This window comes from Ursus arctos, unplaced genomic scaffold (genome assembly GCF_023065955.2).
Source record: "Ursus arctos isolate Adak ecotype North America unplaced genomic scaffold, UrsArc2.0 scaffold_6, whole genome shotgun sequence".
NCBI lineage: Eukaryota > Metazoa > Chordata > Mammalia > Carnivora > Ursidae > Ursus > Ursus arctos.
Window position 1 is genome coordinate 57425816 of NW_026623078.1, and position 15707 is coordinate 57441522.

General features: G+C 34.7%; 1 protein-coding gene across 3 annotated transcripts in view; it reads right to left on the minus strand.

Annotated features, from left to right (window-relative positions):
* The window catches only part of ANGPT1 (angiopoietin 1), a 245836-nt gene that overhangs the window by 58123 nt on the left and 172006 nt on the right, over window positions 1–15707 (minus strand). For 2 of the 3 annotated variants that reach the window (XM_026495569.4, XM_044382643.3), the window contains exon 4: window positions 11150–11382. In XM_026495569.4, coding sequence (XP_026351354.1) covers window positions 11150–11382 — 233 coding nt within the window. The remainder of the gene's footprint in view (window positions 1–11149; window positions 11383–15707) is intronic. The other variant, XM_026495570.4, reaches the window with a different exon arrangement.

The following is a 15707-nucleotide window of genomic DNA, read 5'->3' on the forward strand; positions in this document are numbered from 1 at the left end:
TTTTGACCTACAAACATGGCAATTACATACAGTTTATTGTAACATATTTGTACATATATATATTTATGTGTATATATGTATTATATATATAATGCAAATCACTATATCACAGTATAACAAACACTTACTATGTTTCAAATCTGAATTTTGTAAGCCACGTATGTTTTATATGCCTTGTTTCATTTAGTCCTCATAAATACCTTATGAAATATAGTTATCAATATATTGTATATGTGAGGAATCAGAGGCTCAGAGATGCTTTCTAACTTCACCAAAAATTCTAAGGAACTCTTTTGACTATAAAGCCAAGAATCTTAACTATTTTTTACTGGCCCCTGGAGTGAAGTCAAATCCAAACAGGATTCCAGTGACTCATCTGTCACAGAGTCCCCAGCAATACTTATCTCAGATGACAAGGTCATACCGAGGGTCTTGGGTGAATCAGGACAGGCCTTAATTCAGAATGGCTATGGCCTCTTCTCTTGGAAGCAGGAAGTATTGGAAGAGTGACAGGGGTTAGAAAAGATAAGAAAGAAGAAAAATGTTGAGATGAGGGCAGAAGAGAGCCATGGGCAGCAGCATTATCTGTGAGGTGGGAACTCTCAGCAGAAATGTGGAACACTGATGGCCTATGACTTCAAAAGCTAACAGAGCATTAGGAAATAAGAGTACCTGAGCAGCTATATTGGATTCCATAATGTCTATATCCTAAACATCATACTGACCAATATTTACCCTCATTAATCTTAGATTTATTCTCACAAGCCTAATGACTTGATGTCCCATCTCTGGACTATCTGATAAAGCTACAAGCTTAGAGGAAGTGCTGGTGGGGAAAGGGAAGGTGAGCATATGTGTGGGTATTTGTGTGGGAGTGTGTGTGTGTTCACCTTCCAGAATCAGTCATGAAGACAACAACAAAAAAATGATAATCAAAAGGTTTTTTGTGGGATGCCTGCGTGGCTCAGTCAGTTAAGCCTCTGCCTTTGGCTCAGGTCATGATCCCACATTGGGTTCTGGGGTTGAGTCCCACATCGGGTCCCTGCTTAGCAAGGAGCCTACTTCTCCCTCTGCCCCTCCCCCTGCTTGTGCTCTCTCTGTCTCTCTCTCTGACAAATAAAGAAAATCTTAAAAAAAAAAAGGTTTTTTTGTATGTATGAGGAAAAAACAGTAATCTTAGAAGTGGGCAAAAATAAGAAATGAGAACAGTTTGGTCAGTATATAAGGGACAAATCATATATTTCTCCAAAGGCATTGTGCTATTCTGATGCAAATTCAGTCATGCTGATAATAGTGAATTAAATTATTACAACAAGCTTTAATTTTATCCAATCTTCTTTTCTGAAAAAGAAGACAAAACAATGCAGAAAATGTACTATCACAATATTTTTAAATTTTCTTAACATTTTACTACTTAAAGAGATACATTTTAATTATCTGGAGAATATATGACTCATATGTATAATTGTAGGCATATACATTTTTAGTAATATTGAGTTGTATGTATAAGGTGTATAAACTGTTAAATCTATGTGGACATGCAAACCACCCTATACCATAGGTATATTACTAATTTTATGCTATTTTTAAGTGTAGAATAATGAAACATCAAGTAATTCTACATAATTGTACTTTAGTTTGATCAGTGTATTCAAATAAAATTTCCAGTGTTCCTCTAATGTGAAACTACTCATATGTATAACTGAATGTACACTTAATGTGTATTACACTTAAAACAACAATGGATGCAAAAAAAAAGTTGAAAGTTGAAAATGGATTTACACACTACCTCTGTTTAATCAAGTAATACTCATTTTTCACAAAATTTATTTCTGTGTTTTCCTTTTGGGCACCCTGATGGGCAGTTATGAGTGCTACATGACCCTTGCCATTTGTTCAGAAGATCATTTCATTAACAAAAATATTTCAGGTGTTTCATGTGTGTTAATTTCCCATGTAATGTTTTTGGCCTGACTGGAATATATTGATTTTGAACAAAAGATTTCCCATGCACGTGGGAAAGCTTAAACGGTATCTCTTGTGCTTTGGTATAAGTAGACAAATAACTGATTTCAGCAAAAACCATTAAAAATGGAATGAAAGTCCTTGGTCGATGCTATAAATGGAAATAAGTTGCCAGATGCTTTTGAAAACTGACCAAAAAAAAAAAAAAATCCAAACCAAAACACTTCATTTTGATTTTTAAATAAATAAAGGCTGACTGTCACTATAGGTATGTCACTTCGATTCTTACTCTTGTGAAATATACTTGAAGAATAATACTTGATTACCATACTGAGGTTCATTCTGAACTTGGGGTTTTCCTAGTCATTAGAAGTGATACAAAATGAAGAGAAGAAATGGAATGATTGATGAGTCATAAAATGTATGGACTTGTCTATGACACCAGACAAACTCTAAGGTGTGTAGTAGTCTTATGTTAAGCAGCCTAGCAGCAGAGGTGGGACTAGAATTCAGATGCCCTCGATTCCTGTTTCTGCTAGACCACCATGCCTTGCCCTCTAAATGGCATATGTCAGAGGTGCTCCAAGATGCTGATTAGGTGACCACATCTCAGCCTAAGCTCTAGCTCTAGGGATATGAGCTGAAGAATTAATTATGGTTGAAATTCAGTCTATCTGTTCATTTGTAAGTATGTATACATGGGGCCAAAACAACCGGCAAAGCTTCCTTTAGAATCAAATTTGCACTTAAAATTGAACCCAAAGTTCAAATTCACTACTTTAAAGGAACTCATGCTGGCTATGAAAACAATGTTCACACCTAAAAATAATTATGGATATATGCAAAGACACAATAAAATACACAATTAACCGAGTAATTGGCATTTCATTTAATAATTTAACTTCATCATAAATTCATTAAAAAAAGATAGATTGTTCTTAGTAGGTCACATATTAATGTGATTCCTTATTGGAAATGGTCCCACTCAGAATGTGAACATCCAAGCCAGGGGTAAGATGAGATTCCAGTGTCCTTAGTTATGATGTTGATATTCTTTAGTTGAAAATAAATGGTGAGCTCTAATAGGAAACTAAAAATGTTTTTTAACAATAATTTTAAAGGTTCTTTACAATAAACTTTTAGAAAAATGCTAAAAATCAATATTATTTTGATTATATGTATTTAAGCCTAACTGTATGGTTATAATATTTCTCAGGTTTTATTTCATTTTTCTCCCTTCTTAAAGCAGAAGACGTTTCATGAGGGTTTCACTGTATGGTTAATGTGATGCATACATACTGAATGATGTTAATAAAATGTGGGTTTTTTTCTTACTTTCCCTCCAAATAATTAGAGGTGTCATTTGGACTCACTGTAAAGTACCAGAGCTTATCTGTAAGTAACCACTGTTCCATTATGTCTCTGGACTTAGAAAATATCTGTTCAGTACAACTAGAGTGCGGATGAGTCCACAAAATGACTTAGTTGAAATTCTATTAAAAATATTTTGTGTTTCTTTGCTTTAAACAATCAGAGCATGAAAGCACAAGAGAAGAAATGCAGTTAGCTCATAGAAATGTTGGAAAGGAAAGGCAACACTTTTTTTTTTTTTTTTTTTGATGGCCTTTCACCTTGGTAACTTGTAGGTCCAGCTAGAACCAGGAGATATCCCTTTTCAGATTAGTTTAGTTTCTGAAATTGAAACTTGAATTCCGAAAGAGAATTAAACACAAAGTTTCAAATCTCCCCCGAAAGATGTGGTTTAGAAATAATTCATGGGAGAGGTCAAAGGCTGTACTACTTTCTATTTTGTTATCATTAGTTTGCCTATCTGCTATTCATGCAATTTTTTTTTTACAGAAATTATAACTTTTCAAAAGGCAGATAACATGCTCCATCAAAAAGGAGAAATATACCATTTCCAAAAATAAACACTTTCCCCTTAAAGCCATTGGGTTTTATGAAAGGAAGTGCTAGAGAGTGTGGTTCATTTTAAGGGAATTGTGAATGTTTGACATATAATTTTCTGTCAAGATAAAGCATTTCCCTCATTAAATGGGAACAAGTGCTCACTGTAGTGTGCAGCAGATGACTTCCTGTATTTTTCTTTCTCTTTCTACCTAATGTGAAATTGTGCATTACAAGTAGTCAACGAAAACCCAAATATTTTACTCAGTCAATGAAAATGATATATTCTATTTTTATCAATGTTTATATAAGTGACTTTCAAAAAGTTTTAATTTCCTCCCATTGCTTATGATGTTTTTAGAATCATTCTTAACTCAAGGGACTTGCAGGAGTTCAAACTATCTCATCCCTCGACTGAATGATTTACTTCACAAACTCAATAGACACTGCACGGGAGGTAAATTCCTTTCAGATGGTAGAATTATTCTGAGAACAGAACCAAATGTCTCCTCAGTACTGGGAAAGAAACAAATGCCTCATTTCCCCTTTTCAGAAGGCCAGAGGACCAAAAATAATGATCAGAAGTTCCATACCATGGCAATCAGCCTCTGGGAAAGACATTTTAAACCAAATAATTAAGATCACTTAAAAATTTATAGCATCAGTCATTATGTCTTTCAGATGATGTGAAAGAAGTTTTTTTTCTTTTTTTTAAATGAACTGCATGAGAAGCTCTTTATGGTTTGAAATTTGAACTTCATGTAAGGGACCTAAATATACAAACATGCTCATACCTCTCAGTATTTAAGTTTTTTTTACTCCTCTCTATTCTGTGTGCATCCCTACCCAAACTGTTATCTGTCCTTTCACAATCAAGTTTGCTGGATATGGGTAGACAGTATTTTTTGCTTTTATTTCCTCTTGCTCATTTTTGTCATTGACCCATGCAATTGAGCCATACATGTCACCCAAGCTCTCCCTGTAGGAGGCCACATCCCAGTTCAAGATTCACTTTTCAGGCTGCTTTTTTTCTTCTTTCTTTCTTTCTTTCTCTCTTTCTTTCTTTCTCTCTTGCCTTTCTGCTTATTTGCCATGAAGACATTTCATAGAAGTTTTTTTCTCTCTGCTGTAACATTCCTCGCTACTGGTTTTACTTCCTTATTTTGTTTTCTTTCTGGTCTCCTTTTAACTATCCCATGAAGAACTCTCAATTTTCTGTCTTGGATTTTACATTCTTATTATTTTAAAATGGGTTCATAATCTTAGTATGTAAATTCTTTGAAATCACACATAAACCTGTGCCTGAGTGTTTGCACTAAGCGAGAAGGAAAGGCAGGCTAGTTTTTTTATCAGATTGTCAAATAGATCTACAACCCCCCCCCCCCCGTCGTTGCTTTGTATGCATTTTCAATGGATTTCATTTGCTGCACAGATTTACCACTAGTCTCCTCTGAGGACACAGCAATGTATGTGGTCATCCAGATTTCACTCCTGAATTACAAATTTTTATTTCTCTGACTTCCAGATTGGAAACCATAGTCACCTCAGTCAATATGCCCCACGCTAAACTCATTATCTTTCCCCCTTAAACCTGTTTCTTTTTAAATGTTGCTGACTTTAAAGAACGTAATCAATATTCCCCTTAGTTACTGAACCCAGAAAATAAGAGTTATATTTGACCCTCTTTCTAATAGGTCATTATTTCTTGTTGATTCTAATTCTCTTTGTTCATGAATTCCCCCTCTATCTGCCTTTCCATTTGTCCCTCTTTGGTCCTGACCTCACTATTTTTCTCCTAGGAGATCCTTTTGAGAATCAGATGAAAACCACCATCGACTCTATCTTCCCTCCCCATCATAGTACAGTGGATAATGTACAGACTCCAGAATCAGACTCTGGGTTCAAATGTCAGCTTGCCCACTTGTTAGTAGTGTGATATTTGCAAATGACTTACTTCTCTATGCTTGGTTTCCTTATCTGTCATAGGAAGCTAATAAGAGCACCCAGCTTATAGAATTGTTATCAGAACTGAATGAGTTAATATATGCAAAGGGCTCGGAAGATTGATTTTTACTCTCCAAATATTTGCTAATATTTTAATAATAATGGCAAAACAGCCACCTGGTCCTACCACCTCCAAGCTTATCAACTTTCCAGTACATTCTTCCTACATTGTGGCTGGGATAATTTTTTTCTAAAATGCAAATGTCAACATTGTCCTCATACATTGACAGGACTCCTTACTGTTTTCAGAGAAAAAAATGCAGCTTCCTGTTCTCCTTCAGTTTACCTCTCTAACTCCATCTTTCACTGTTCTCCTGGCTTTGATTCTGAGATTTAGGCTATGCATTTAAGTATACCCCACTCCCTGCCACGACTCCTGGCAAATATGCATGTTCTTTGAGCTGTCTGGAGTATCCTCTGCTTTATTTTGAAGACTTGGCTGTTATCATCCCATTAAAGCCATACTGCCTATGTTTTAATCATGGATCAACTTTAACCAGTTACATGTAACCTTGGGCAAATTACTCAGGTTCTCTGTAGAATTTATAAAATGGGACTAACTATAGTATTTACCTCATATTGTTATTGTTAGGACTAAGTTAATACACATAAAGCTTAAACAAGGCCTGAATCATAGTAGGCATTCAACAAAATCCTTAAGAAGACTGCAGATGCTGTATTTTGCCCTCATCCTGTCCCTGCCATGATTTTAATATTTCTCTTGTGTATTTCACTAGTGCCCTGGTACCTTAGCCTCACGTGTAGCAAAATATGAAATATAATTGTGTTTATCATTTCAAAATATGAAATATGAAATATAATTGTGTGTTTACCCATAAAACTCTAGATTCCTTGATGCTACAGACTGAATTACATCTTTTCTCTCTTCCCAGTGGCCTGAACCCCACCTGCTATATTACCAGAACTCAACAAATATTTGTTAAATAAAAATGGATGAATATTCTTATCCCCCAGAGGAAAATATGAAACAGAACAATTGTTGTATAACTATTTTTGAATGAGTGGATAAATTTATTAATCATACCTTGGTATAGCAGGAGTATGCTCCAAGGTGACTTAGTAAGAAAACCAGCCCATGGTAAAGAGTGGAGGCTAAATATTATTTTCTTTCTTCATTTTTTTAATGCTTTGTTACTAATTAAATTCTTGATCGCATAATATGACGTTTGCCTCATGTGCGCTCAACAGATGTGATGATGGCTTAATTGCCTCTGAGCATAAAGATGACTGGTGAATGCTTCATGGTCACAGTACCTGATTATTCTTCTCAGAGGAATTCCAAGCCTTGTACCCATGCCATTATCAATGTAAACTATCTAATTCCAGCAATAACTGTGAATTGCCAAGAACATGAAGCAATCAGCTAAGTTTTGACGCTATGATAACACTGAGGGCAATATTTTTTTAGTGGGTAATGTTTCTAAGAATAAATGTGGCCAAATGTTTGCAGACAAAGGTTACACAAAAATAAATGTGTTACCCAGAAGCCTTACAAAATGGATACAATTCAGTTTGAAATGATTATTTGCCTAAAACACCACTATTGCCTGTTTGGAACAAGAAGAGGACAGGTTGGTGAATTATTTTAGAAAGGGTGTTTATCAATGAATCACGGAACACTACATCAAAAACTAAGGATGTACTGTATGGTGACTAACATAATAAAAAATTTTTAAAAAAAGGAAGTGTGTTTATTAAAAATCGTACTTAGCATAAGTGTATTTATGACATTAGATATTTTAGTAGGAAAAGTTCTGTGAAACTAAACAAAAATAATCCCTACATGCAAGGATGGATTTACAATTCTTGGACCAAACACATGTTAGGGAAAGGATAAATTTCCAGCCAACATTTCCTGAGAATGCTTTTATCATGTAACTTAAGTGAGTTATAAACACTTAAGAAGGCATGAAAGTAAATTAACTACAATTTTTTCAGCATTTACTATGGATAGGCACAGATGCTATATGTTTTATAAAAACTTCTTTTAATTTACTACAAACTCATCAGGTATGCATTATGATCCCATTTTAGTTAAGAAAACTGAGGCTAGAAGAAACTGCTTGGATGACTGTCAACAGTTAAACACTCTTAAGCATTGTATTTAGATAGTTTCCATGAAAGGAAGATTGCTTTTGGATAGCACTTTATAAATTTGTGTTTAATTGAGCCTTGTCACTTGGAGGAGAAAGAAGGAACTAAAGTTTAATGAGTCAACTATGTTATGTGTTGTCTGCTTTTAAAGGCAGTACCTAATTTAATCCTTTCCCTATCACTGAGAAGTAGACACAGTTATCCTGACTTTATAAAATGATGAAACAGCTTCATAAAGGTTAAATTAGTTGCTGCGACAGAGAAAATTCACTAAAAAATGTCTTCTCTTACTTTGTAGTGTTACATTCAGGCTGTCCCCATAAGTGATTGGGTCAAGTTGGAAATGGAGGAACCTTAAAGTCAATTAAATATTTTGGCTTTCATGTTATAACACAGCTCTTGGAAAACCTTTTAGAAGACTACTCTTTGAGTTCTTAAAATACACATTTTAAGAAATTCATGCACTTCTTATGGTATATTAATTTTAGGCATATTTGCATATATTTAAATGTAAAAGTAGAATACTTGCATAAAATCCCTTGATAAATAATAAATCCATTTGATAAATGAGTTGTTGGTCACAAAAGTAGGGAAAGATTTTACTCATATGTTTTTTTTTTTTTTTTAAAGATTTTATTTATTTATTCGACAGAAACAGAGACAGCCAGCGAGAGAGGGAACACAAGCAGGGGGAGTGGGAGAGGAAGAAGCAGGCTCATAGCGGAAGAGCCTGATGTGGGGCTCGATCCCATAATGCCGGGATCACGCCCTGAGCCAAAGGCAGACGCTTAACCGCTGTGCCACCCAGGCGCCCCTACTCATATGTTTTAGAATTAAGATGAAATAAAAGTTCATTTTAGTGACTGATTTTAATCCAGTATTACGGTATGAGTTATTTAAAATTTCAAATTCACCATAACTAAAGACCATGACACCAGTGAAAATGAAGACATGCAGAGAATTAAAATCTTGATGGAAACCTTAGTAAGAGGCATCTTCCATTTTGTGTCTTTAATGAATTCTTAAATGATCAAATATTTGACTAGAAAATTAACTACAGAATTAAAGAGAACAGTTTAACAAGAAACAAATAAAACTTATGCTTATGAGAGCACAGAACCTATTGGAAAACGGGATGATAGACCTAAATTATGATCACAAGTCCTGCAATTAAGTCAGAATTTATTTTAGGACTGTATCATTAAAAAGAAAATAAATATCAAGAGGCCTGAAGTATTAGACAATTTGTCTCTCTTATTTTTATTTGTGTTGGATATGTTCTATCACAAAAGAGAGAGTTACTTTTCAGATACCCTGAGATGCTACTTATGGGTAGCATCTATCAGGATCATAATTGTTCAATAAGTGTTTCTTGAACAGATGTTTGGTTGCCTGCTGTTGCACCCAGACTCCAAACCTAGCCAGGAATTTTACTTTTGCAGTCACTCCCACCCCTGCCTCTAAAAGTTTAAAGACATATTTATTGGACAAATACTCAGAAAAGAAGTGAAATTATGATAAGTAGGCAGACATATGAGCTCTGTGAGAATCACCAGGGCTTGATATTTCTAACATCATGAAAAAAAGAAAAAAAGAAATACTCAACTCCATGTGCTTTAAGACTCAGGATGATAAGAAAAATATGTTTTCAATGTTCCCCCTAATGTATTCAGTTCAATATGAGAATAGATATGTCTCATATTAATACTTAATTTCTAAATACTCATGAGCTCCATTAAAATTCTCTGGCAAAATCATACCAAGCTTTCCTTCCAGTGGACTTTAACTCAAGGTTTTGGCAGGCGCTGACTGATTAGCAGGTTTTTTCCTTCCCAATCACATTTCTGAGCACACCCAAATGGAGCTCTGGGAACTTACTGTTTAAAAAATATTCTTTACAAAGTATATTAAGGACTTGTTTAGACTATCTAAAGGAGATATAACTCAAGGTAATGGAGTGTAATAGAAAAATTTGAAATGTCTTTAAAACAAGATCACTTCATATGGAATTATCATCTATATTCATATCTATACATGAAAGTATAGAATTGAGCTAATTTTTCATATAGCTCAAGTCCACTATTAAAGAAGCCTCTGTGGTATGTATATTGCATATGCACATGGAACCACCGCATGAATGGTCACATAACCACAGCTTAGTGACAACCATAACTTTCAGACATGGTGTTCTCTTTCACTCATCACTATTTACGATTCATCACATCTTCACTCAGAGAAAGGCTGATTAGCAAGCAGAATACAGAAGAGGACTTTAAGCTCCAAACTTTGAAGAGCTCTCCTGAGGCTATGAAGAGGATCTGCTTGAAGTAGACAAGTGTTCACAGAGGCACTCATTCAATAATTGTTGGGTGGGGACGGGCAGATGGATAAATATCTTCTGAAGAGACAAAGGCCTACAATATTTTCAACGGTTAAGTGGCTCCAGAAATCTAGTCATATTAAAAATTTGTATTTCCAACACCTGAAACTAATATTACACTGTATGTTAACTATACCAGAATTTTTTAAAAAATATGTATTTCCACTGTCAACAGAAGGCCCAGAATAAATATGTCTGGATGCCCTGGTTAGGCTTCTCCACACTAACTAAACATAAGTGATCTGAATAAAGACTTATAATAACAAAATTCTTTCTCCTTCATAATAGTTATTGGGAGCATCTATATCTCCTTTTCTCTGTAAGCAACTCTTCCTTCTCCCCCTCTACAAAAGAAATAATTAATATTAGTTTTAATACGAGAATCTTCCTGAAACTTTCCCAGGACTCTGAATTAATCTTTAACATTGGCTAATTTCTGTCTTCTATATTTAAGTGTCTAACACCATAACATCAAATATTTATCCATGACCGTATTGCAGGTTTTATCTAAGGCTAAAAGAGCAAGCAAGAGAGAAGAAACTAGAAAGTTCTTTTAGAAAGAAACTGTGAATTCACAAATTCAAACTTAAGAATACATTCTCTGACGTTAAAAAACATGAGAAAATTGTGAGTACAAACTTCATGCAGTGCTTCTAAGAATAAAGTTATTTTGCTGCTTTTATATAGCAATCAATACAATATAGAAAGTTGTATTGAATATTTACTTGCTCCATGTTAAATAAAATATCTACTATACCAAATTAAAGAAATTCTTACCACCTTCTTTAGTGCAAAGGTTGACGAGGTTATGCACTGTGTCCATCAGCTCCAGCTGCTGCTTCTGAAGGAAACTATTATTGTTGGTGGCTCTGTTCAACTGTTTCTCCAGTTCCTGGATTATATATGTTTGACGAGTAACCAAGACTTGAAGATTTTCTCTCTCTTCTTTTAAGGTGTCCAACTCTTCCTTGTGCTTTCCCTCCATTTCTAAGATTTTATGTTCTAATAAACTACAAGGAAATAAAGACAAGACTATTTTTAACATGCTATACAAAAATATATGATTCAACTAGATCCTTTATTTAAAGTTAGAAGTTTTAGTTAGGTATGTCACAATAGAAATATTGGATAAGTGGCAGTCTCAGAATGTATACACATAACATATTCTAATATACATAATATGTTATTTATATAAATATTTAATACATATATTAATACAGGAGTTATATATATATATATCATATCAAATAAAGAATTGTTAGACCATTTGCTGTCAGAGTAATATCTGTTTCCTAAATATAATTTATTTCCTGGGGTACATCTCATATCCAAGGTAGTTGACTTGGACCCAAACAATTTCAGTCTGTAAAAGTTATAGTATAACTTTCATCAAGGAAATAGGTCCAATAAGAAACTGATAGAATAGTCCAGGAAAAATATAAACAAAATATAGAAACTATTTTTTTTATTTTTGTTGCACTCATTTGGGATTCTCAAAACATTAACAGTAATTAAATTTCACAATAGTTCTGTGGGGTCAGTTAATAGTATATTAACAGAACCCACAGGACCAGAAAGTAAGCTATGAAAAATCACAGTGAATTAGAATTCTTGGGATTTCTGATGGCTGGTCCTGTATCATAACCATAGCTTACTTTGTCTCTGAACCTAAGTTTCAGAATGAGGTCTAAAAGCACCACAAGTTCCCAAATCACTGAATAGATGGTTCTGCACAGGAAGACCACAGGCTGGTGGCATGGTCTTACAAAAAGACATGGGGTTTTGCTCAGGGTGATGTAATCTTCAACTGAGACCCTTCCTTCTCTCAGAACTCTTCAGAAGATACTCCCCTTGCATATTGCACATTAAAAATGATAGGGAATGCAAGGAGCACTCTTGGATCCTAGCAACTGACTGTAAATAAAAAGTATTTACATTTTATAGAGTGTATAATATACTAAGATTCCTCAGAGGAAAGCCTGATTCAGTTTCCTCAGTTCCATTTTCAGAAGGTTCAACCAGTCCTTAGTTTACAAGGTGTTATTCAAATGTAACATACCAGACTGGGCACTTAATTTACCTTGGAGAAATACAGCACTGAGTCATTCCTACAAGTTTGCAAAAAGGGGACTCCAGGGAATGTTTTAAATTTAATACTTAAATCATAAAATTGAGCATGTTAGAAGAGCCAAATTTTCCTACTTGATGTACTGGGGGACAAGCTAGAATATTTGATTGCCCTTTACGCAGATTAAGAAGTGTGGACAGAACTGCTCATGAGCATTCTGGATCTTTGCCAACCAACCTGTCCTCAAGCAAATGTGGCTCAGAATATGGCAGGAACGTTGCCTGTTGAACCATGCCTGAAAAACACTGGGGATGCTCCCATTCATGTTACCCTACATGTTACCCTACCTTTACAACACCTTGGATAGCGAGTCCGGATTCACATATGAAAATTTCCACTAAGAACTGTCAGGGGCAGCTCTGTGACTTGTGTAAGATCAGAGAAGCCACACCTCTATTTTGGGTTGCTCTCATTCCTTGGGACACCGGTAATGAAAGAAGCCCTGTCCTGTTTGTTAAGCAAACTCAATTTGGACAGAACCTGGGTAAAGAGATTAGGGAAATCTGTGATGTCCATCTATATTTTTGAAGACATCTTTTGGAAATGAAAACCTTAGGCAAGAAAGTCAGGGTAAGATAAAAGATAACATCTGTGAAGAGTAGGTATGATTCATTGTCTTTTAGTGTTTTCTTCTGTGTCAATAATTTGCTGCTTAGTTAGAGGTTAGAAAATAAAGTAAAACAAACAAAAAACCCTTCTCCATTGGTTAAACAGTTTATCCAACCACTGGTTAAGTGATTAGTGCACTTGCTACGGAGTCAAAGTAGGTTTTCTCTGTGTCTTGTAATATTTGGCCTTCAGATCTGAGAATTAACCACAACTGATGCCTTAGCTCATTCTCAGTTTACTTTTTAATTTTTTGTTTTTCCCCCTTATAATCAGATGCAAGATGCCCATAATATAAAGTCAGTTAACTTATGAAAAAGTTGTCTTTTAAACCCATAAGAGTTATAGTATACTACCAAGAAACCTTAGAATTAGCTGTTAAAATGATAATAATGTAAAAACCAAAATTTGGATGATATAGTCATATAATACTGGATAAAAATCTGAATTACCATTTTGTTCCTACAAAAAGATGAGCATTGGTCAGTTTTCCCAATCAGTAGGTAACATATGGTTTAGAAAACATCATGCTATAGCTATAACTTGTATTTATGACTTGCTAAGTGCCAATAGTACTCTCAGCACTATGTAAAATATAAAATGATACCATTCCTACTCTAAGGATTTATTTTTAGAAAGAATACCTCAAATAAAACAACAGCAGCTGTAAGAAACTTTTGTTTCAGATATAATGCTATTTAAAAAAAAATTTACACCAGTGTTTTTCCACTTCTTTTGATATACTCCCTATTCAAGAAAGTATATACTTCAAGATGGCTACTACCTGAGATGTCAATAAAGGAATTTTGCCTGTTTGTTTTGGTTTTCAGGATAATTTGGAAAGAGCTGAGAATTTTAAGTTGATCAAAAAATTCCCTGATGCCAAGGGAAACAGCTCGGCACTGGCTTATGGAAGAAAAGGCCTGCATTTCCTGAGTGAAAGGAATATGCACTTAACATGATGAAAAGAACATCAATTTTCATAATTCACTGAACAACCTTTAATGCACTGTGGCTACCAGGTATCAAAAGACATCCAAATAGCCTGTCATCTTAAAATAGATATTTATGCAAAGTAAAGAAGGGACTGCCACAGAAGTAAGAACTGTGCTCTGCGTCACAGACACCTCACAGGGTTTGGAATGAAATATATGCATGAAAAAATAATATGCATGAAAACTATCGCCAAATGGAAACCTGTCACGTTGTTTCCCAAATGGCAGGTCTGGCCAGTTAACTATCTCTTCCAGTCATTTCCTCACTGCATTTCTTCACTTGGGAGTTCCTTTAATAAGTTTTATACTATAGTAATTATCTACTAAATTTATTAGGTATATCCTTTATACTAATCATAACTTTTTAGACTTCTTCAGGCAAGACTGATCTCTTCTTGGCCTTTCCATTTTCTCCAATACTGCTCATCCCCTACTTCCATCTTCTCTTCATATTTGGCTTAAAAAAATATATTGTCTTTCTTTAGATACTTCTCATCCATTGGTTATTATCTACTTGGGAAGTCAGCCCTTCCTTCTCATTACTCGAAACTGGTTTGAATCCAAAACCTTCTTGCTAGAAAAAATTCACATGCTATCTCTATTAACCACATTGTTGTAATATACCATTATAATTGTGTAGCCCTTTAAAGCCCTTATCTCCTTTGATTCTTAAAGCAATATAGAGATACAAACTGATATCACAAGACCCAGTTAATAAGAATCTAAATATCATGCCCAAAAATCGTGCACTCATTGTGTCAGAACCAAGATAAAGAGCCATGTCTTCTAAATTATCAGACTAGAAACGTGCCCATGACATCCCAGTGCTATGAACACTAGCATGAGAGTCTCTCCTCTTTGATTTAGTATAATATATCTTCTATTTATTTCTTCCACCCATTTATATTTTGTCAGGAAGCAAGGAATCACTTTAACATCTTACTAATTATCATTCTCCATCTGGTTATTCCGGGAACTTGTCTTTCACAATATTTTAGCCTATTGATCTTTTACATGTATAAAAACAGTTTCTTTGTCAAGCTAGTTTTTTTTTTCTATCTGAATTGAGATTTTCTTAAGCACCACTCTGCCTTAACCCCTCTGTCATTATATGTAATTTTATCCCATTTTGTCCTGAAGTCTTCTACTGGTTTTCTTACATCTTCCCTATCCAGATCAGTTGGGAGAGGCCACCTCAGTTAGATACAAAGACCTACAAATAAAGGTTGATCTGAAGGACAACATTACAACTCCAGCATCCTAAAATTAGACAGGCAAAATAGTTATATTCTCCCTGATGATGTCCTGCAGCAATAAGTTTCGTTTAGACTTAAATGCATAATCCAAAATGTGGATGCTGATTCCAAACACCAGTGCACTGTTTTCTAGGTGCATTCCATGTATTTTTATCAGGTGTTCACTTATTAAGAGTCCCACTCTCAAGTTTTTGGGAAGCTTAGATTAAGTAGTTTTTATCATGATGCATCTTTTAGAATTAGTGTTCCACAGAACAACAATTTATGAAACTGTACCTAAATCTATACAAATGGAGTTAGTAATCTGAAGACAGAGTTTCTCACAGGATTCCGAGTACTTCCTGTTTCCC